Below are 23,383 nucleotides of genomic sequence, written 5' to 3'. Positions count from 1 at the left end.
CCCTCAAAATCCCTCCTCTCTGTCATCCGTCATCTCTAACAAATCTCTCTCTCTCTCTCTCTCTCTCTCTCTCTCTCTCTCTCTCTCTCTCTCTCTCACCCTTGAAAACAGAGCACCCTTCATAAATTCAACTTTTTTTATGACTTTTCCCCTCTTCAATTCCCTCTCAAAATTGACTCACTCCTGCCAAGAAGAATTTATTACCTTAAAAAAAAAAATACTGACGAATATGAAAAAAACAGATTTATATTTAACCCTATCAGAGACAATTTTATTCATTTCAATCATGGTTTTAATCCTTTCAGTCGGTGGGGGCATTTTTATTTTTTATTTTATCTATTCTTGCTACCGACCGACTGTCAATTTTTAAAAAGGCAGATTTCAGGAGCCTTTCATACTGGTTGGTCTTAATGGCGAATAGAGTTCATTTAAGTGGGTGGATATGTATTTTTTTGTCTTTTTGCACTTCATTTCACGCAGTTCAAGGGCAGGAAAAGACAATAATTACGGCTTCTGTTCTTTCCATGGTACTTCTTCGTGACCTGGCGTAATGTTTTGGTGTTTAATTTATTGCTACACCTTGTCATCACGCAGGATGGGGAGATGGCAATTTTACGCCAAGTCGAAGTGAAAAGAGTATAGTTTCTTACCCCTTGACTGCGAGAGATTTCCCCAAAATACAAAATAGTCCATAAAATCGTCTGGTGGTTGGGTGAAAAAAAATATATGTATATATAAATGGCGTCATCGGACTGAAGGGGTAACAGGTCCCATTCACCCTCTCAGACTTTAGATATTTTAATTATTTTTGTTCCTCCAAAGCCAGACGATTTTACTGAGTTTTGTAATGGCTCCTTCGTCCCGTATTTCCTCTCTCCTCGTTTCTCCCTCCCCTCTATTCCTGTGCCTCGCCCCACTTCCATTTTAATTCGTTTCCTGTTCCTTTCCCTTGCTTTATTCTTCCTGTTCCTACTCCTTCACTCACCTGCCTCATCCCTCTCCCTTGCCCATTCCCTCCATACCCTCTCACACTCCTCCTCCTCCCTTTTCGCCTCCCACTCCGTCTCTTCCTCTCCTCTCTCTTTCCTCTCCCCCGCCCATATATCCTCTCTTTTCTTATCCCTCCCTTCCTCTTCCTCTTTCTCACACAACCCAACCCTATTTTTTTCTCCTTACCTCATTTCAGTATCTTAATTTTTCCTTTCCCCCTCCTTCCCTCTCTCCTCTCCCCCTCTCCATCCTCCCCCCATCCTTTGCCCTCTCTTCCCCCACCGTTCTTGTTCACCTTTGTTCTCCATTCCCTTTCTTCCTGTTCTTCTCTCCCTTACTTCATCTTCGACCTAATCCTCACACTCCTCTTCCTTCTTCCTTCCCTATCTATCTTCCTTCTTTTCCCTACTTTTCTCCTTTCCCTGCCCATATCTCTCTCTCTCTCTCTCTCTCTCTCTCTCTTTCTCACCAACACTGTTCACAATGGCCTCCTTTTATCCTTGAATGCCAAAAAATTGACTGGAAAAATGCAAAAAAAAATATGAAAGGAAATATCACCCCATTTTTTGGTAAATTTAACACACACACACACACACACACACACACACACACACACACACACACACACACACACACACACACACACACACACACACACACACACACACACACACACACACACACACACACACACACACACACACGAGTACACAAACAACCCAGCACAACACAGTAGTCCCGTTCTCTTTCAAAACGTGAATAAAAAAATAGGAACACAAACAACCATCCTCCCTCCCTCCCACGCGCAATCTCTCTTTCTCTTTCTTTCTCTCTCCCTCTCTCTTTCTCTCTCTCTCTCTCTCTCAACAAGTCTGCATCAGCAACTGTAAGGATATACCTCAGCTGAGAAAGCACATAAAATCTCTTTCAAACTATCACCTTTTTTTCTCTCACCCACACACTGACATTTACTTCTCTCTCTCTCTCTCTCTCTCTCTCTCTCTCTCTTTCGACATACCTACCAAAACCAGTCAGCAAGAAAGCCCAACTCTGCAACAATAACAAACCCGGAGGAAACAACACAACAACAACAACAACAACAACAACAAAATGCCTGGGAGGAGACGGGAAGCTGCTTGTGGGAGGAAGAGGAGAGGGAAGAAAATGGGGAGAAGGGGAGAAGAGGGGAAAGAGGGCGGGGGAAGACAGAGTGAGGAAGGAAGAGATGAGGGAGAAAAGAAGGAGTGGCGGGGATGGGGAGACAGAAAGATAAGGACTGTGGAGAGAGAGAGAGAGAGAGAGAGAGAGAGAGAGAGAGAGAGAGAGAGAGAGAGAGAGAGAGAGAGAGAGAGAGAGAGAGAGAGGACGGGAGAAGGAGAAAAGAATTCTAGAGAGAGAGAGAAGGGGGAGGGGAAGGAAGGAAGAGAGGAAAGGAATGGAGGGGTGAGGGATATGGAGGAAGGGGGGGGGACATGTCTGGAAGGCTGAGAATTCGGGAAGTTAGAGAGGAAGGGAGAAGGAAGAGGTGGGAGGGGAGAAGGAGGGAAGGCAAAGGAGAAGGAGGAGGGACGGGAGAAGAGGGAAAAGGAGACAGGGAGACAGAGTTAGGGCAGACAAGAGGGGAAAATGGTGATGGACTAGACAGATGAGGGGAGCGGGGAGGAAAGGGAGGGGAGAAGGAAAAGAAATGGGAGGACGCAAATTGGCGAGGAATGGGAGGGGAGCGAAGAGGGGAGGGGGGTGGAGATAGGGAAGCCAATGGGATGAGAGGGAAGTTGAGTGAGAGGGGAGAACAGAAAAGGGGATGGAAATGGGAAGAAGAGACGGGGATGGAGATGGGGAGAAGAGAGGGGGATGGAAATGGGGAGAAGAGAGGGGGATGGAGATGGGAAGAAGAGAGGGGGATGGAGATGGGGAGAAGAGAACGGGATGGAGATGGGGAGAAGAGAGGGGGATGGAGATGGGGAGAAGAGAGGGGGAAGGAGATGGAGGATGGAGAAGAAAGGGAGAAAAATGGAGAGACAGAATGAGAAGTTTTAAAAGGGGGAACGTAGTGAGGATGGAAGATGTGTTATCAGAAGCAGAGGATAAGTGCAGCCAGTGTCAGTGTCAGGAAGGAGAATGGAGAGATGGTGTGAGGAGAAATAATATAGTGATGGAATGTGAAGAGAGTAAGTGTTAGAATGAAGAGTGGGGAGGATAAGAGAGTGTCAGAGTGAGCAAAGAGAGGAAGTGTGAGGATGAAGAGTGAAGAATGGAACTGTAAGGATGAAGAGTGAAGAGAGGAAGTGTTAGGATGAAGAGTGAAGAGTGGAAGTGTGAGGAAGAAAAGTGAAGTGTGTAAAATAGAAAGTGATGCGAGTACGAGTCAGGATATAGAATAAGAATAAGGATGGAGAGTAAGAAGAAGAATGGAGTGCAAAAGTAAGGATGAAGATCGCCAGGCTGGAAAGCAGAAGTCAGAATGAAATGAGAAGAGTAAGAGTCGGGATGCAGTGAGAGGAGTAAGAGTTAGGATGGAGAAATAAGAGTCAGGATGGAGTGAAAAGAGTAAGAGTCTGGATGGAGTGAAAAGAGTAAGAGTCTGGATGGAGTGAGTGGAGTACGAGTCAGGATACAGTGAGAAGAGTAAAAGTCAGGATGGAGTGAGAGAAGTAGGAGTCAGGATGGAGGGAGAAAAGTAAGCGTTAGAATGGAGTGAGAGGAAAAAAGTCAAGATGGAGAGAGAAGAGTCAGGATGGAGTGACAGGAGTACGAGTCAGGATGGAGACTGAAAAGCAAGAGTCAGGATGGAGAGATGAGTAAGAGTCAGGATGGAGAGAGAAGAGTAAGCGTCAGGATGGAGTGAGGGGGAAAAAAGTCAGGATGGAGAGAGAAGAGTCAGGATGGAGTGAGAGGAGTACGAGTCAGGATGGAGAGACAGGAGTATGAGTCAAGATGGAGAGAGAAGTGTAAGAGTCAGTATGCACTGTGAGGAGTCAGGATGGAGGGGTGAAGGGTGAGGATGCAGGGGTGAAGGGTGAGGGTAAGGGGTGAAAGGGGTGAGGGTGGGGGGGGTGTTATCAGGGGGTGAATCCGGGCCAGAGAACAATAGTAAGCTTCCTGTTGTGAAGGCCCAGTTATTTAGTGGTGTCAGCTCCGGACATCATCACTGCCAACACCATCACCGTCCACTACAACTCTAACTACCACCGTCACAACAACTACACCTATTACTATCATTATCATCGTCCACTACAACTCTAACTACCAACATCACAACGGCTACAACTATTACAATCACAATCATCGTCCACTACAACTATTTCTACAACTACGGCTATTGCTACTACTGTTACCATCAATACCATCATAGCAACAACTACAGCAAACACTACCACCATCGTCATCCACTACAACTATTACTACAACTACTGTTATTAATGCCTTGACTACGACCATCATCGTCCACTACAAAATATCACTACATATCACCACTACAACAACAACTAACAAAACCATTACCATAAAAACCACAGTTATCATCATGATCATCATTATCACCACCACCAACGCTATTACGGCTACTATGACTATCAAATTTACCACCATTATTACAAGTACTACAACTATTACCATCACCACAATTACCACACCTACAACTATCAAACCATCATTACAACCATCATCATCATCATCAAAATCTTTCTTTCACTATCACAATCACTGCTAAAACCACCACAACCACAATTATCAAATCTACTACTATTGACATCATCACAGTCTTTACCATGCTACCACAATCACTGCTAACCACCACAACCACTACCACAATCTCCTACCATCACCTCCAACACCACCACCACAATCTCCTACACCCACCACCATCACCTCTGCCAACACTGGACCAAAACTATCAATATCGTGTCCAAACATTTACACACACTTCGATGCGCCTTTCCCAATATTCTTCGCTCCCTGAATAAGCTCTTTCATCACCTGCTTAAATCCCCCCTTCCACATCCGTTTTCTCTCGTTCACACCCAAACCCACACACCCACACACACACACACACCCACACCCACACACAGGGCCCGTATTCTCATGGACTTAGCATATCCCTTGGCACCTCCTTCATAGCGATTTATTTTGCACTTCGCGTTTTCATAATAATCTCTTGTACTGTGGGTTAATAATTTCTTTTTAGGATCGAAACAATCGGCATAAATATCTTATAAATATTACGTCAGTCCCATATTACCCCCCTTGAGGCGTAGGGTCCCGAGGCTAGTCTACCGTAATCCAGTATTTTTATGGGTAGATGACCAGCCTACTTCCCCTGGTGGCATTAGGGGATCAATAAAACTCCATGAAACTCTTGGAAGTAATGCAAGGCCGTTCCTCCGACCGGTGCGTTCTGACCACTAAACCACCAGCACGTACTTACAAAGGGATTATTAACAAAGGGAATATTAGCATGCCATATGCACATTTTAACTACTATGGATATTTTTAACTTCCCTCCAAACGACGGATTTCTTTTTACCACATTTTCACATCTCTCCGCATCCTTTATTTACACCCCTTTATTTTCTTTTATTTTGACTCCTTTATTTCGTTTACATTAACCCCTTATAACTATCCCTTTAGCTCCAAGACTCCATTTTCTTTTATATTATTCCGGCTAACGATATATTACTTCCACATCATCCTTCCACACCCTTCCACAGTCCCTCCACACTCCACCACATCCCCACAATCACCCCTCCATCGCCCCAACCCTACAATTTCCTCCTCGGCAAAACAAACCCCTGGGGCCAAACTTCTCTCTCTCTCTCTCTCTCACACACACACACACACACACACACAATATATATGTACAAGTCTGCGTGCTTCTACTCTTGTCATAACTCACAACCTCACCACACGCTTCACAAAGGAACGAGTGAATAATAAAACGAAAAATGACAAAATAACGACACCCAGTAATAAATTCAGTGTTATGGAGACTCGTTTATCATAAAAAAAAAAAAAAAATGGTTAGGATCCTTTAAAAACACGGCCCCTGGCTTCGTCCCAATGCCCCCATCTGACCTGCCTTCCGCTACTCTTACAGGTCGCCAGTGATGCTTGGGCGGTCCCGGATGAGGCGTGGGGTCAGCCTCGAGGTGATTGTCGAGGAAGATGACACGGCTGACGTTACACTCGACCCCACACCACTGCTGGAGGATGAGGATGAGGACGATGAGGATGATGAGGATGAGGAGGATGACAGTGAGAATGGTAAGGCTTAATATAACAAATTCGGTCTCAGTAAGTGTTTCTTTTATTCCTTCTACCCCAGACGATTTGATTGCTCGAGGAGGATTTTCAAACTGGTGGAGTTAGATGGTGCCCTTCACGACGGGGCGTCTCCCTTGAACTGTGCAAAACAAATCACTGGGAGATAATGTGAATAGAGTTAAGAAGTACGCCATTGTATTGGGGAGGTTAATGAATCCTTGTATCATATTTTTGCCGCCGCCTGAACATTTCGTTCAAAGGTTACATAATACTTTCACTTAACCGCCAGGACAACTTAAGCATTTTATTCCTGGTACTGTAAGTCGATTCTTAACTCCTTCAGTATTACGATGCTTTGTATTTTGTTACCTCTAAATCTATGTAAAAATGTCAGATATCCTCCTCATCATCATCAATAGCACCCTGACCTCTTTTGCCACCTAAGGATGGGGCGAGGTACGGTCCATACGGTAGGAAAAAATCTGACGGAGAATGAACAAAAGTTTGCCTAGTTAAAAGGGGGACACTATGATTCACTCACTCAATTCATGTCTTTGCATCCTGACTCCACCTCATATAACGCAATGCATAAATAAAACTTTATCGTAGTGAACGGTGTAATCGTTACATAAGGTAATTAGCATCAAAGGAAATTTACAATTGCACTTAGATTGGATTTTTCTTTTACCGGGAAAATGGACATATAAAAAAGCCAGGGGAATTTAATGTGTTAATGACTACAATACCATTAAAACTGCAAACAGTAGTGTGTAATTTTGACTGCCAATAAAATTTCGCAGTCAGCCATGAAACGCATTTTTAGCCAATTGGGGGTACAGACAACAACGAATGGAGTGTCATTACCAATTAGTTGGATGCATGAAACTGAGGCCGTATTCTAACAGCACTGCAGACTTCGCAACATCTCTTCTTCAGTGATTCATTCTGCATATGGCACGTTAACATTCTCTTGTATGCTGTCTATATCGTTTTGGTATCGACAGTTTGCGTTAATAACATACACGAGGTTGCTGCTATTGCTGCTGCTTAGTCTGGTCTGTCTGGCAGAGCAGACCCGTCGAACACAGGTTAGCAACTGCTTTTATAGAGCCGTTCTACCGGAACAGTGCACCATATACACCGCGCTGGGATCCAGCTTCCCTTTATAGGACACAACATCTCACCAGGGTAGGAAAAGGGTCCTTCCCACGGCAAGGTGCAGGACACAATTGGACGGTGTGGCTTCCGGGTGGACGCTGCAACTTCTCCATCCAGGGTGAACAGCTTCCCTTCAGTGCCACATACAAGAGGTAATGCGGTGCAATGTGCAGAATAAATGACTAAGGAAGAGGTGTTACGAAATACTCAGCTTACCAGATATTTTACGAACTAAAGTGGTTAGATATTGCCTCCATAATTCCTTTGCTTCCTGTGTCGTATAAAATCGTCTGGTGAAAACAAGGAAAAAAAAGTCGCCTGATTGAAGGGGCTGATCTTAATACGTCCAGACGATTTTATTCAACTTACTGAAGGCCTCTCGAGTCTAGATATGGAAGGGCGTTGGTGAAAGCTATACTCAACTTCTCCCGTCTGAAATGTTTTCTAACCTGAATAAATGCGTTTAAGAGTAACACACACACACACACACATACACACATACACATGCTTACAACCCCCACACACACACACACCCACACCCACACACACATACATACACCCCCACACACACATACATACACTCCTACACACACACAGTGACTCATGCCTTGACAAAAAAAAACATACGATTACTGAAAAAAAATAGACATACAGTACAGTTAATTTTAAAATCCCTTGTCCAGCGTTTCAGTACAACTAGTACGTAAGAGTAACGATATATATGGCAGCTCGGAAAAAAAAAAAAAGCGTAACTTAGCTCCTGATTAAATTTGCTCACCTCGTTACGACTATTAACAGTACCGTCGAAAAATGCCAGTATGCTGAGAAAAAAATGAAAAAAAAAAAAAGTTGGCATTTTCAGGCTGCCTATATTTCTCATTTTTTTTTATTCGTGTGCGTGTCTCTTCCCTCATACGCTTTTCAATTTCGTTTTTATTTCTTTTCTCTCTTCGGCTGGCTCAAATTCTACAGTCATTCTCCCTTTTCTTGTACCTTTTCCTTCGCTTCCTTTTTCCTCATCGTAACTCATTTTCTTTCCTCCTTGCTCTGTTTCACAATTCCTTGTTTTCTTTCCTGCTTCCTTTCCTACAACCTCTCTAACTTATATAACCTAACCTAATCTAATCTAAACTATCCTACTGTACCCTACCCTATGTCTTAGTCTCATCTACTTTATCATAATCTTCTCTATCCTATCTTATCCTGACCTGTCCTAACCTAACTTACCGTACCCTACTTCTCCTTACCCTAACCAGTCCTACCCTACCCTGAGCTACCTTACTCTACCCTATCCTATATCCTACCCTACCCTACCACTTCTTACCCTACCCTACCGTACCCTACCCAGCACTACCCTACTCTACGCTAACCGAAACTAACTTCACCCGAATCAAGCGGATATAATTCTACTCGAGCTACTCACATGAACACTCAATTTAACGCTTAGATCTGACACGCACGCACACAGTCACACCACACCAATCTACCACATCACACCACACTGCCACATCACCACAAAACATCACAATCCATACTTCCATATTACCACATCATACTTTGCCACACCACGTCAAACCACACTACACCACACCACATCATACCAATCCACACCACACTACCGCACATCACACTACACACCATACCGCCACACTGCCACACCCTGCCATCACAATACATACCACAGCATATCATGCCACAGCACACTGTAACACCATATCACACCTCGCCAATCTACAGAACACCAAACCAAACTGCGACACCACAGTACACTACCACACACCACACCACACACAACACCACACCACACCACACACACACAACACCACACCACACCACATCACACTACACTACACCACACCACACCACACCACACCACATCACACCACACACCACACCACACCACACCACACACAATACAATACAACATAACACACCACACCACACCAATGCCCTGTGCAATTCGGCGAGGCGTGGCTCCCTGAAGTATAACTAAATTAGTGAGTTCGAACCAGATATGACCTTGTTCCATCACGTCACTCCTAAAGCCAGTGTGTGGTGTGGTGTGGTGTGGTGTGGTGTGGTGTGGTGTGGTGTGGTGTGGTGTGGTGTAGTGTGGTGTGGTAATGTGGTGTGGTTTGGTGTGGCAGTGTAGGGTGGTGGTGTGGTGTGTGGTGTGGTAGTGTGGGAGTATGGTGTGTGGTATTGTAGTGTGGTAATGAGGTGTGGTTTGGTGTGGTGTATGGTAGTGTAGTGTGGTAATGTGGTGTGGTTTGGTGTGGCGTGGTGCTGTGTTGTGTTGTGTGATGTGACAGTGTGTAGGAGTGAGATGGAAGGATAGGTGGGTGAGGGGAAAATAGGAAGTACTGAAACGAAATGGGAAAGGATGGATAAAAATGACAGATAGATAGATAGACAGATACAGACAGAGAGATATAGATAGCTGGACAGATGGACAGTTTAATGGACAGGTGTGTGGATGGATGGATAAATGAATGAATGATGAATGAGTAAATGAATGTATGAAAGCACTACCTCAATTTCTGGCCACACATACGTCAGCGAAATTACCTCCTTCCATCATCCGTATTGACATCCCCATTTAAGACCTCCAATACTCTTCATCCACCCCGTATTCCCTCCCATCCTACTTATCCCCATTACTTCACGTCTTACTCTCCTGAATCCTCTATTTCAGTTACATCCGCGTCTCATTATTGGTCTCAGACACTACCTACCCATCTATCCATCCATCCCATTTCTACTCCCCCACCCTCCACCTCTCTCTCCTCATCACCTCAGCTCTTGCCTTCCTCATTCCTCTCTGTCACCTTGCCATCCATCAATCAAGCTTTTCTCTCATCCCATTTCTGCTACCCCCCTCTCTCCCTTCCTACTTCTCTCTCCCCATCACTCCGACTCCAGCCCTCCTCAGCCCTCTCTGTCACCTTCACAGAACCCCAGTCTGGCTTTCCTTTTCATCATTCCATCCACCAATCTCTCCCTCTCATTTCCACAGTCTAGCTTTCCTTTTCATCATTCCATCCACCAATCTCTCCCTCTCTTTTCCAGTCTAGCTTTGCTGTCCATCCATCCATCAACCAATCTCTCCCTAATTTCCACAGTCTAGCTTTCCTTTCCATCCATCCATCCACCAATCTCTAGATCTCTCCTACTTCTACCACTCCCCACAATCCCAGCCCCTGTCCTCCTCAGCTCTCTCTGTCACCTTTCCATCCATCTATTCATCCCATTTCCACTCCCCCTGTTTCTCCCTTGCCATGTATCCCTCCCCATTACCTCGATTCCTGCCCTGCTCATCCCTCTCTGTCACCTATATCGACATCCTAGTCTGGTTGTCTCTCTCAATCTCTCCACTGTGCCATTTCAATCCCCTCCCGTCCCTGCCTCTGCCTAACCCTCCTCCCCCTACGTGCCTCTCTCTCTCTCTCTCTCTCTCTCTCATTCATCCTCATTACACCAGCTTCTGCTCACAAGTCACCTCCTTCGTCACTTACAGCGACCACGCCCAGTTTAGCTCCCCTCTTCTTCCATCCACCCATTGCTTTTTTCTCACCCTCTCTTATTCCCGTTAATTTGGTTCTTTCTCTCCTTAACTCTATCTGTCAACTGTACCTACACCTTGCTGTAGTTGTGTATCCCATCCATCCACCCATCCATTCATTCAACCATCCATTTGTCCATTCATATACACATCGAAACATGCATTCATCCATCCATCCGTCCGTCCATCTACCCATTTAGCCATCCATCCACCCACCGAATCATCTATCTGTCCGTCCGTCTGCCCATTTATTCATCCATTCATCTCTCCTCTTCATACTCAAGCTATCCATCCATCCATCCACCTACCCAGCCATGCAATCACGCAACCATCTACCCAGCCATCCAACCATTCATCCATCTATTTATCCAGCCAACCAATTATCCATCCACTTCTCTTCACAATCATACCATTACCTTCCTCCCTGTCCCTCTCACCATGCATCGCCATTATCTCAACTCTAGCTGTCCACAAGTCTGCTCCTCTGTCACCAGTATCGACAAAGCCACTCCACACGTCTCTCCCAGCCCCTCCACTGCGTCAGGATAGATTTACCCCTTTCCACGTCGAAGATTAATGGAACTGCCGCCTGAATCGACATAAATCCCTACCTCACCCCCCACCCCACCACCTTCCCTGTCCTTTACCCCAACTCCCCCTCCCCCCGATCCCTGCTCGACCCTGTTCAAACTCTCTATATTGCCCTTTCTAAAATCCTTTCCTCCATCTCCCTTTCCTAACCCTTCCCTCACCCACATCCTAACCACGTTCTAAATCTCTTAGTTCCCCCCTCTAACATCCTTCCCCATCACCTTCAGTCCTGCCCCTAACCCCTCCCCCTTCTGCCCGACTTTCAAATCCCTCCCAACCACACTCTTTCCAAGCCTGTCCCACCTCAACCCCATTCACCTAACACTTCAGCCAGACCACTTCGAACACCATCCATTCCCCCTCCCAAATCCCTCCACAATACACTCCCTTCCAGTCTTTCCCCAACACCCCAAATGCCCCATCCCCGTCTAAACCATTCCTCTCTCTTTTCCCGTCCATTTCTCCCTCCTGTCCTGTTCTCTCTCCTCTGGTGTGGACTCAACAGGTGATGTAGAAGGCTTAGGATTAATGGCTACTGACTATATTAGGGCCATTAGGGCAATGAATTTTTTTTCTAAGTCTCAATCTCTCCGCTGAGTATGACACCCAACAACAGAACTTACAATTGCACTACTGAGTAAACGGGCACGAGTGAAACAGCCTTCGCCCAAAGTCTGCCGGCCCATTAACACATCTCGAGGTGTTCTAGCTGCATGTTGAATATGCAGCCACTGCACCACCGACTTCCCCAGTGGCGTTGTGAGAAGCAAGACTCGAAGGGATGGGGTGAGGTTGGAAAGCGAAAGTTATACACAAAAAACTACGGTTAAACGCTGCCTTGATTCACACTCTACTACCACTACTACTAACAATAATAAACACCAGACCGCAGATGGTATAGCCCTCACTCTTTCTTTACAGCATGTTCAGCCCCTGATTCACCCGGAAGGAGTGGAGGGGCGAGGGGAGGAAGAGCAGGAGGAGCAGGAGGAGGAGGAGGGCTCAGCGCGGAGGAGAGGAGGAGGAGGAGAGAGAGGAGGAAGACCGTGGGATTGTCGAGGCTTCGCTCCGTGTCCTGTGAAACCCTGACCCTTCTCGACACAAGGTGAGATAAGAAGTTGATTATACGCTGTTCATTTTAACTTGGCCTAATATTGTTATCCCTGCATCTAATGTGATCATTATAATATGGCACTAGTCATGAAGAAGTGATATGAGGAGTGCAGAGCCGTAGTACCGTCTTCTTCTATCTCCGCCAAGTCAAGGTGAACGAACCACAGTAATGTTAATAAATTACCAGCTGATCGATATACACAAATGATCAGCTGAAAGTAAAAACAATCAGCTGATCGGTGTAAACAATCAGCTGATGACTATAAACAAACCATAAGCTGGAAAATATAAGCAAACCATCAGCTAACAAATACTGTACTATCGGCTGAATATTGAAAAAAATATCAGCTGACAAATATAAACAGATTATCAACTGATTAGTGAAAAAAAATCAACAGACAACTATAAACAAATGTTGAGCAGAATAAAGAAACCATCAGCTGATCGGCATACATAAACCACCAGCTGAAAAGTGGCACCAAAAAATATGTACATCGTCAGCTGATCAACGTCAACAACAACATCTGATCAGAGTACACACGTCTTTCATGTACACAAATGGTCAACTCTGGGATAGTTTTCTGTAGTCTGCCTTTCTCTCTGCCTATGACCTCAAGGCTTATAACCTTTTCCGACCGTGAACGGCTTTTATATTGTTGTTCTCGTTATCACTAGACAATTATTTAGAGCCAGGGAGATTTTTTTTTTCGAAGTAGAAGAGTTAAGTATATCCTTCATTAACCCATTCAGTGCTAGACCTTTCCAAGGCTGATTACAGCAGAGCAGAGGCAGCAAGACAAAGCGAAAATGTCATCGTGTTGAATGGATTATGCATGAACCCAATGTGTTCAGGTATCTCGCAGCGCACGAATCTTGATTTTACAGTAGTTCTGTTTTGTTCTACACTCTAAGGAAATGACAATTCTTGCAGGTTCCCTGTCTTCTGATTCTATCTGTGTTTTGCCTACTGTCTGACGCCACATCCTGCGAGAGGTGACCCCGACAACAGGACCTCTAGTTAATTACAAACACTGTCCCTAATTATGGTGCAACCTCCCTTCCCACAACATTCCCTCCTCTCCTTACACACTCTCTTCATTATTCTCTTCGGTGTTCTTCCAATCATTTCACCCTTATACATTGTTCTACTTCGCGTTAGTTCTAACCTAACTTTCAGGTCAGCTGATGGCTAGTTGTAGTCAGACTGGAGGGTCGATTTGATTAGTCCTCAAAGAGACTAAACACTACCTCATAACCAAGGCTCACCAAAGTTCACACAACCATGACTTAGTAATCAAACTGTGTGAGTTGCCCAGTTCCATCAGGTGAAAACAAATGAGTACAGTCGGCCTCTCCCTCTCCATTCATTCCACACTGAACCACCTCTGAGTGCAGTATGAAATCAACAAACACATCAGCTGGCAAGTGTCATCAAATAACCAGCACAATAGTGTAAACAAACGATCAGCTGGGTAAGGGCAAGAGCTGATCAGAGTCAATGGGAGGGGAGCTAATTAAAGCAAACACACACGAGGAGCAAACATGGCTAACGCAAACAAATGACATAATTCAACAAACACAGCCTAAACAAACAACTGAGCTCCATTACCGTGACATTTCATCGCTCCGAGAAGAAGAAGAAGAAGAACAACAACAACAACAACAACAACTACTACTACTACTACTACTATCTGCATTTGCTACTACAATTCACAGCCGTCCACCACCACAACAACCACCATCCACGGAACAAAGTATTGCAATTTACCAGGACTACAGACATCAACCACAACTACCACCACCCACAACTACCATGACAACAAACAAAACATTCACAACCACCTACTACCATCCAGCAACCATACCTACTACATCCTTTCACCCTAAACTTGGCCTAAAACTGCTACCTTTCCATATTGAAATATCAGATCAGCACTAAAATATGATGCAAGTCACGAAGAAGTGCTATGGAAAGGATACAGTATAGAGCCATAGTATTGTATTATTCTGCCGATGAGATCTGTGAAATAAGTTGCAAAAGGACAAAAATTTAGGTCAAGTTATGGTAAAATGACTATACAACCAACTACCACGCCAACCACAACTACAGCACGTCAGGAGCAAACACCATCAATAGCACAATTACCAGTACCACATCTACCACCATCAACAACTACCACAACTACCACCATACACAGCTACCACTATCGACCTATCTAACACTATCCAAAACTACCACAACTGCCACCATACACAATTATCACCACCACCATCCACCACTCACCACAACAACCACACCCACCACAGCTACCACACCCACCACAACTACCAGCACCAACACAATTACCAGTGATACCCAGACCGACCCTTCCTAGCCAAGCGAATAAATGGATTTCTTTTCCCCCTTGATGTATGGTCGCAGGGAGGGACTGAAATGGACGAGGGAGAATGGATGGATGGATGGATAGATGGATGGATGATATGAACAAGGAGGTATCTATGTCCCTATGGATGGATGACTGGAAGAACAGATGGAAGAAGAACAGAGGGAGGAAGGAAGAAGAGGACACAGGACACTGCAGGAGTACAAAAGGACATCAAAGAGCACCATACCTACTCTTATTAGATGTCTCGAGGCTGTCTTAGGTTATAAGTGACGTAACAATTCTCTGAGTCAAAGGCAAAGACAGCAAAACAGGAATTCAGAGGGATGGATGAGAGAGAGGGAGGGAGAGGGAGAAGGGAGAGAAGGAGAGAGAGGAAGAGGGAGAACAAAGAGAGGAAATAAGGAAAAAGTTGGGAGTTGGGAAGAACGGAGAACTGGGAGAAGGGAAAAGAGGGTACATGGGAAATGAGGAGAGGAGAAGAGGGAGGAAGGAAAATAGGAAAGGACGAAGAGAGAATGAAGGAGGGGAGAAGAAAGATGAAGGGAAGTAAAAGAGATAGAAGGGTGAAAAGGAGAGACTAGAGAGGACAGAGGAGGAAGAGAGAGAGGAAGCAGAGTAATAGAGACATCCCATTAATCACTGTTCAAGTACAAAGTAACTGATGAGTAGGGAAGGGAGGGAGGGAGACAGGGAAGGAGGGAGCGGGAGAGAGGGGAAGGGAGGGAGATAAATGAGGGAAAGATAAGAAGGAGAGAAGGGGGAGATGGAGATGAATGAGGGAGAGAAGGGGGATGGACAAATGAGAGGGAGATGAGAGAAAAGGAGGGAAGGAAAGAATGGAGGGTAGGAGCTAAACTGGAGAGATAGGAGGGAGGGAAGGAAGCACAGATGGAGAGCAGGGAGGGAGAAAAGAAGGAAGGAGAGAAAAAAGGTGAGGATGAGAGAAGGAGAGAAGAAAGGTGAGGATGAGAGAAGGAGAGAAGAAAGGTGAGGCTGTGAGAGAGAAGGTGAGATGAAAGATGAGGGAGGGAAGGGAAGGGAGATGAAAAAGTTGGTAATCGAGAGAGATGAGGTAAGGAGGATGGAAGAGACACAGAGGAAAGGGTGGACGAAAGGAGGAAAATACGTAAATGGGGTGAAGGAGAGAGGTGATTAAGAGAAATGAGAGACGGGAAGAGAGGGAGGTTAATGAGAAAGGTAAGAGAGAGAGAGAGAGAGAGAGAGAGAGAGAGATGTGAGGGCGAGAGTTTAGTTGTGGCTTGAATGAAACACTAAAGTTTTACCATCGCAATCACAGAGGTAAATCTATCTATCAGCTCTGTCTGTCTGTCTGTCTGTCTCTCCATCATCTATATACTGTATCAATATTTGCATCTGTCTCATCGTTCCCCATCTATCTATGCTTCTACTTATCATCTACCGGTCTATCTACTTGTCTATCTATCTGTCCTTCTGTTTACCTATATCTATCTATCTATCTATCTGCCTGTTTATCTATCAGTCAATCAATCTATCTATCTATCGTCACGCCACACCATTCACGACACTTTAGAGATCCTTTTTTGTCTATCGCCCATCTATCTTCTGGGCTTCTCTCTCTCTCTCTCTCTCTCTCTCTCTCTCTCTCTCTCTCTCTAATTAAACGGGATGTCCTGGCTGATCTGATCCAAGCCTACCAATTCCAACACACACACACACACACACACACACACACACACACACACACACACACACACACACACACACACACACACACACCAATGAGTTGTTCTGGCGGATGTGATTCAGGAAGGGGGATCTGCTGTTTGGCACTGGCAGATGTGAAGGAGGAATGTCGATTACTATACAGGAAATGATTAAGATATTGGAGGGTTTTTAATGTGATGGTTTTTATATGGAAACGATGATGATGATGATGATGATGATGATGGTGATGGCGTTGGTGGTGTTAAAGATGATAATGATGATGAAGGTGGTGGTGGTTGTGGTGACGTTAAAGATGATGATGATGATGATGATCATGATGATGAAACACGGATGTCTCGTTCAATTAAATCAGCTGGTAATTTAAAGGGATAGGAAGGAATTTGGACAGGTATTATAGTGGATGTGAAAGAGGGATACCAAGCCATTTTTACCTCAGGAAAGGAATCTACTGGGTATTTTAAAGGATGTGAACAAGGGCTGCGGGTGCCAAGGAAGGAAAATCTGATTGGTTTTTACGAGGATGTGAATGAGAGATGGTAACTTATCCACTTAGATCAACAGGTTAAGTGGATGGGCTACAAATACAGTTAAGGATCTGATGGGTTATTTAAGTGGATGTGAACTTAGAATGTCAATAAACTATGAGGGGAATCTGCTGACATTCGGGCGGGTGTGAAGGAAAGATGCTAACCAACTCTTACCCATTCAGATCAAAGGTTTGGTTGGAAGAGTTACGAGAATTGGAATGTAATATGTGTGTGTGTGTGTGTGTGTGTGTGTGTGTGTGTGTGTGTGTGTGTGTGTGTGTGTGTGTGTGTGTGTGTGTGTGTGTGTGTGTGTGTGTGTGTGTGTGTGTGTGTGTGTGTGTGTGTGTGTGTGTGTGTGTGTGTGTGTGTGTGTGTGTGTGAATCAGCATAGGAATCTGATAGGTATCTTAGCGGGTGTAAGAGAAGGATGCCAGCTTTTTCCACCTATATAAGATGAGAAAAAAAATTGATGTGTATGACAGTGGATGTGACCTAGCGTGGGAATCTGATGGGTATTTTACTGGATGTGAAAGAAGGATGTTAAGTTTGTTTAATCAGATCAAAGGTTAGATTGGTTATGAGAAGAGGAGAGAAATCTGAGAGATATATAGCGGTTGTGAACTAGGGCTGGAGTCTGATTGGGATTTTAGCAGATGTGAAGGAAGGGTGCCAACTTCGTCCACTCAGATCAATCAAGGTTAAGTTGGAAGGGTAACGAGAAATGGAAAGACCTCTGATGGATATTTTGGTGGATGTGAACTAGGAAGGCCAACACACAAAGAAGGAGTTTAAACTGTTCGGTCTTTCGGTGCATGTGAAGGAGGGACGCCAACCTCGTCAATTCAGATCCGGGGGCTGGGTTAAGAGGACAGGAGAATAGTAGGATGGGTAGTTTAGCATATGTGAACCAAGGACGTTTAAGAGAAGTAACTGAGGGGTATTTTAGAGGATCTGAAGGAGGGATGCCAACCTGGTCCAAGCTAATCAAGGGGGTTATGTTACTGATGGAGGTATAGAAAAGTAATCTGATGGGTAATATAATGGATGTGAACCAGTGATGCTAACAATAAGGCATCTGACAGGTATTTTCGTAGATGAATAAAAAAGGAAAATAGAGGAAAAAAGAAAAAAAAATCGTCTAGCAGTGGTTCAAACACTGAACTTTATATGGATCTGAGTGGGATAGATTAAGACTGACTATACACTGAGAAAGACTATAGAGACAGATAATATTACTAAAACAGACTATATACTGAGACATTATAAATTCAAACAGAGTAATTATATAAAAATAAATTATACAACGAGACAAACTATACTACGAGATAGACTATAGACAGAAAGACAGACTGCAAATAGACACTATATACTGAGACAAACCATACGAGTATAAGATAGACTATAAACTGAAATAATCTACCGTATATAATGAAAGATCATAAACAGAGACTACATCTATCTATCTATCTATCTATCTATCTATCTATATATATATATATATATATATATATAGTGCAGCTATAAACTGTACTGAAACAAACTAAACCACAAAATCAAACAATTTAACAAAAATTAGTAACGAAGAAATACTGGCCAGCCTCCTAAACTTAAGGAAACACGGGTCTCGGAGGGGAATTTGTTTGGCATTTCAGTGGAGGTGAACGTGGGATGCCGACCTTGGTTAGTCAGATCAAGGGTTAGGTTACTGCCGGATGATATCAAGGTATTCTGTTGTGTGTTTTAGTAGAGGTGAACTAGGGAGGTGTTATTTTTATGTGCATTTTAGTGGGTGTGAACTTGGGAAGAGGTATTCTACTGTGCATTTTATGAATGTGATTTAGGATGGAAACCTGACTAGCATTTGGCATTTTAGAGGATATGAATGAAGAATGCTGACTTTTTTCACCTAGATCAAAGGGTAAGTTACTGGTGGATGTGCTAGGAGGATGGGAAAGTATTGTGATGGGTTGCTTTAGTGGATATGGACGCTGAATGTCAGTACTAAGTAAGGGCAAAAGGTAGGCATTTCAGGGGATGTGAAGGATAGAAGCAAACTTTGTGTAATGGATGTGAAGGATAGAAGCAAACTTTGTGTAATGGATGTGAAGGATAGAAGCAAACTTTGTGTAATGGATGTGAAGGATAGAAGCAAACTTTGTGTAATGGATGTGAAGGATAGAAGCAAACTTTGTGTAATTAGATCAAAGGGGTTAGGTTACTGATGGAGGATTTAGGAGTGTATTCTAACTGGTATTTTAATGGATGTGAACGAAGGCTATGAAAATTATGGAAGTGAATCTGGTGGTTATTTTAGCATATGTGAACAGGCGATGTCTTATTTCACGTAATGGAATCTGGTTGCTGTCGAAGATAGGAAGGAATGCTGATTTTAGTGAATGTGAACCAAGGATGTTAGCACTAAGGAATCTCAGAGACATTTTGGCAGATGTGAAGGAGGGATGCCAAGCCGTGTCCCTTCAGATCAAGGGTAGATCTAAGGAATGAGAGTAAAAAAAAAAAACGAAAGGAAAGGAATCTGATGGGTATTCTATTGGACGTAAACCACAGATGCCATCACAAGTACAAACAATAACAAAAACAAAACAACTCAAATCACAATGGTCCCCGACACACACACACACACACACACACACACACACACACACACACACACACACACACACACACACTCTATCCCCCCCTTCCTTTACCCCTCATCCCAACACCTCCCACCCCCCTAGCTCCAATAGCCTCCTCCTCTCCTCTCCCTTCTTCTTCCTCTCTTCTACATCCACCCGTTCTCCCTTTTCCTCTCTCGTTCTCTCCCCTCTTCCCCTCCCATCTCCCTCTCCCTCTTATCCTCTCTTTTTCCTTTCTCCTCCTCTCCTCCCTTCCCCTCCACGTCTCCCTCTACTTTCCTTCCCGTTGTTCTTCCTCTCCTAACTTCACTTTCCCCTCTTTCCCCACGTCCTCTCACAACCTCTCTCCTCTTTCCCCCCTTCCCCGCCCCTCCTCTCTTTCCTCTCCTCTTCCTTTAACTCTCACATTGCCTACTATCCCCTCTTTCTTTCACACCGCCATATTTCACTCTTCTTTCCTCTTTCCTCACCTCTCTTCTTCTTCCTCCTCCCTCTCTTCCTTCCCTCCCTCTCAACAGTTCCTTCACTCACATCAGTCAAGAGGCCGCCAGATGCACTCTCTCTCCCGTTAGTTAGTAAGAAAGAGAGAGAGAGAGAGAGAGAGAGAGAGAGAGAGAGAGAGAGAGAGAGAGAGAGAGAGAGAGTCACCTATGCCAATATGAATACGAGATCAACTCCCCTCCTATCCCAAGTACTTGCTTACGAAAAAGTCTGCGGATTTCACTCGTAAACAATGATAAGTCTTATTAAAAATCCTACGGATTTAACTCGTAAACAATGACGACTTACTAAAACTCTACGGATTTCACTCGTAAACAATGACAAGTCTTACGAAGGTCATGCCATTTTTCTTTCACTTTCGCAAAATTTCAGCCTTAGTTCTATTAGTCTTTAACTCTCACTCCTTCATTGCCTGAGGTCTCACCTACTGGTAAAAAAAAAAAAAAGAAATCGACCAAGCATTAGCAAAAATAAAATACAATAAATGCTTAGGTACGGTTGATATGCAATTCTCTCTCTCTCTCTCTCTCTCTCTCTCTCTCTCTCTCTCTCTCTCTCTAACCACCTGATATTCGGAAAACTTTTTTTTTGTTTTTTTAGCTAATGCCAGACGATTTTATTCATCTGAGTCAGAGTAGCCTGGGTCTTAACTACCTTCCTTCACATCCTCCAAGAGTCTTCAGTCAACCTTCTTCATATCTCCCATAATCTTCAAAAAACATTCCTTCACATCCCTCAAAATATTCGCATCCTTCCTTCCCATCCTCCAAAATCTTCAACTACCTTCCTTCACATCCTTCAAAAGTTTAACACCTTCCTTCCCATCCTCCAAAATCTTCAACTACCTTCCTTCACATCCTTCAAAAGTTTAACACCTTCCTTCCCATCTTCCAAAATCTTCAACTAACCTCTTTCACACCTCCCAAAGTCGTCATGCATCTTCCTTCACATCCGCGAGCAGCATCAAAGACTGGATTCCGTCAGAGTAGTACATTCATTCCTATCCTCCAGAAATCCCAGCGCACACACTCGTTCCCATCCCTCAAAGCGCTTACGGCCACTGAACTTAATCCAATTTCAGTGCAAAGTACGTTGGTTCACATCCGCTACAGACAAGAGCGCTAGAGCTTGAGAGAGAGAGAGAGAGAGAGAGACAGACAGAGACAGACAGACAGACAGACAGAGATAACGTAGCCTGTGAGCGTCAGAAAATATTTACGGTTAAAATTAAATAGGTCATTAAATACTATCCAGCAAAATCTTTTCAACTCGTTCCGATCGTGTAAAATAATGCTACTCGTTCATATCCCACCAAATGCACTCTTTCCTTTCCACTACATTGCTCTCCGTTCCTATCTCTCCGTAACTTTTTCTGTCTACATAAACGACATTTTCTGATACTAACTTCTATCCACCAAGGAATGGCACACTAGCTCGTTCCTGTCTTCTAAAACACACTGCTTCCTATCTCCCAAAATGCACTGGCTCTTATACACTATACCGTCCTTCGTTCTCATCGGTCAAAGCTATTTTGGCTCCCATTTGCCGAAACGCAGTACGGTACTGTACTTATTGTCACAACATAGCAAGTCTACGGTTTTTACACTCCATATATGACAACAACAAAAACAACAATAATAATAGTAATAATATTAATAATAATAACAACAAAATTAATAATAATAAATTATTAATATCAATCTTCTTCGTCTTCTTATTAGCGGTACTATTATTATTATCATCATTATCATAGTCATCTTCATCATCGTCGTCGTCGTCATCCTATCAATATTAATATTATTATTATTATTATTATTATTATTATTCCATTGTGTGTGGACCCCTCCCACCTTATGCATTAGTGGAAAAGGAGGGTAAGATGATGGATGGATTATTATTTTCCCTCCTCCTCCTCTTCTCCTCCTCTTACCACCACCACCACCACCACCACCACCACTACTACTACTACTACTACTACTACTACTACAACTGCCACGACTACGACGACGACGACGACTGTTGCTGCTACTATTACTACTACTACAACTGTGATTATAATTGTCTTTACTATTTATTTGCTTCATTATTCATAACATTATTGCTACGACTGTAATACTACACCACCACCACCAAAACAGCTACCATTATTTCTTAGTAGTAGTATCATCATCAACACTGCTATCATTGTCATCATTATTACTACCATCATCACCATCACCATTACTTCTTATCATCATCATTATCATCACCATCATCATCATCAATATTGTCATCATCATTACTACCACCATCATCACTACCAGTCATCAATGTCACCTCCTTTTACCACCATCATCACCACCACCACTGCCACTGCCAACATCGTCACTGCCTTTCATCATCATCATCATCATCATCAAACACCACCGCCATTATCACTAAATTCACCGTGAACCCGAATGCTGCAGTGGATGGAATAATAGATCAAAGATGTACGAGTCTATCCTCTCTCTCTCTCTCTCTCTCTCTTATCTTGCACTTTCCATCATTCGTTCCATTCTTCCTCCGTGCTTTAAAACTTTCTCTCTCTCACTCTCTTTAATTTCTTTCATTCTCTCTGCAGCTGGACAAAATCATGAGTTAGTTTACACAGCCAAGGATTCAGGAGAGATTTTAATAACTTTAATTTTGTCTAACTCTCTCTCCCTTACTTTCCTTTCTTCGGAGTCTTTCTTTTCTGCCTCCATTATCTCTCTCGAAACTTTCACAACGACCATAACCGCCCACACAACAGCAAACGCAGTAGAGGAAACATGCTGCGAAGGAATGTGATAGATAGATAGACAGACAAAGAGATAGATACACAGATAGGCATAAACTGATATATATGTATAAAGTACTGTGATACGATTATACAGACATTATATGAATATATATACTGTACAGTATACTGTATGTATATATATG

At 43.7% G+C, this 23,383-nt stretch overlaps 2 protein-coding genes across 2 annotated transcripts in view; one reads left to right on the top strand and one right to left on the bottom strand.

Annotated features, from left to right (window-relative positions):
- The window catches only part of MCU (mitochondrial calcium uniporter), a 247,266-nt gene that overhangs the window by 147,810 nt on the left and 76,073 nt on the right, over positions 1-23,383 (bottom strand). The gene's annotated exons all lie outside the window — the stretch shown is intronic.
- Positions 6,096-23,383, top strand: part of LOC145403561 (uncharacterized) — a 52,359-nt gene continuing 35,071 nt past the window's right edge. Inside the window, exons 1-2 of the mRNA XM_080275239.1 lie at positions 6,096-6,252; positions 12,485-12,668. Of these exons, the coding sequence (XP_080131365.1) occupies positions 6,096-6,252; positions 12,485-12,668 (341 nt within the window). The remainder of the gene's footprint in view (positions 6,253-12,484; positions 12,669-23,383) is intronic.

Source organism: Coenobita brevimanus, chromosome 61 (genome assembly GCF_032717465.1).
Source record: "Coenobita brevimanus isolate Jiangsu-jjx chromosome 61, ASM3271746v2, whole genome shotgun sequence".
NCBI classification, from domain to species: domain Eukaryota; kingdom Metazoa; phylum Arthropoda; class Malacostraca; order Decapoda; family Coenobitidae; genus Coenobita; species Coenobita brevimanus.
The sequence above is the reverse complement of the archived record's forward strand: the minus strand, read 5'-3'. Positions and strand labels throughout refer to the sequence as shown.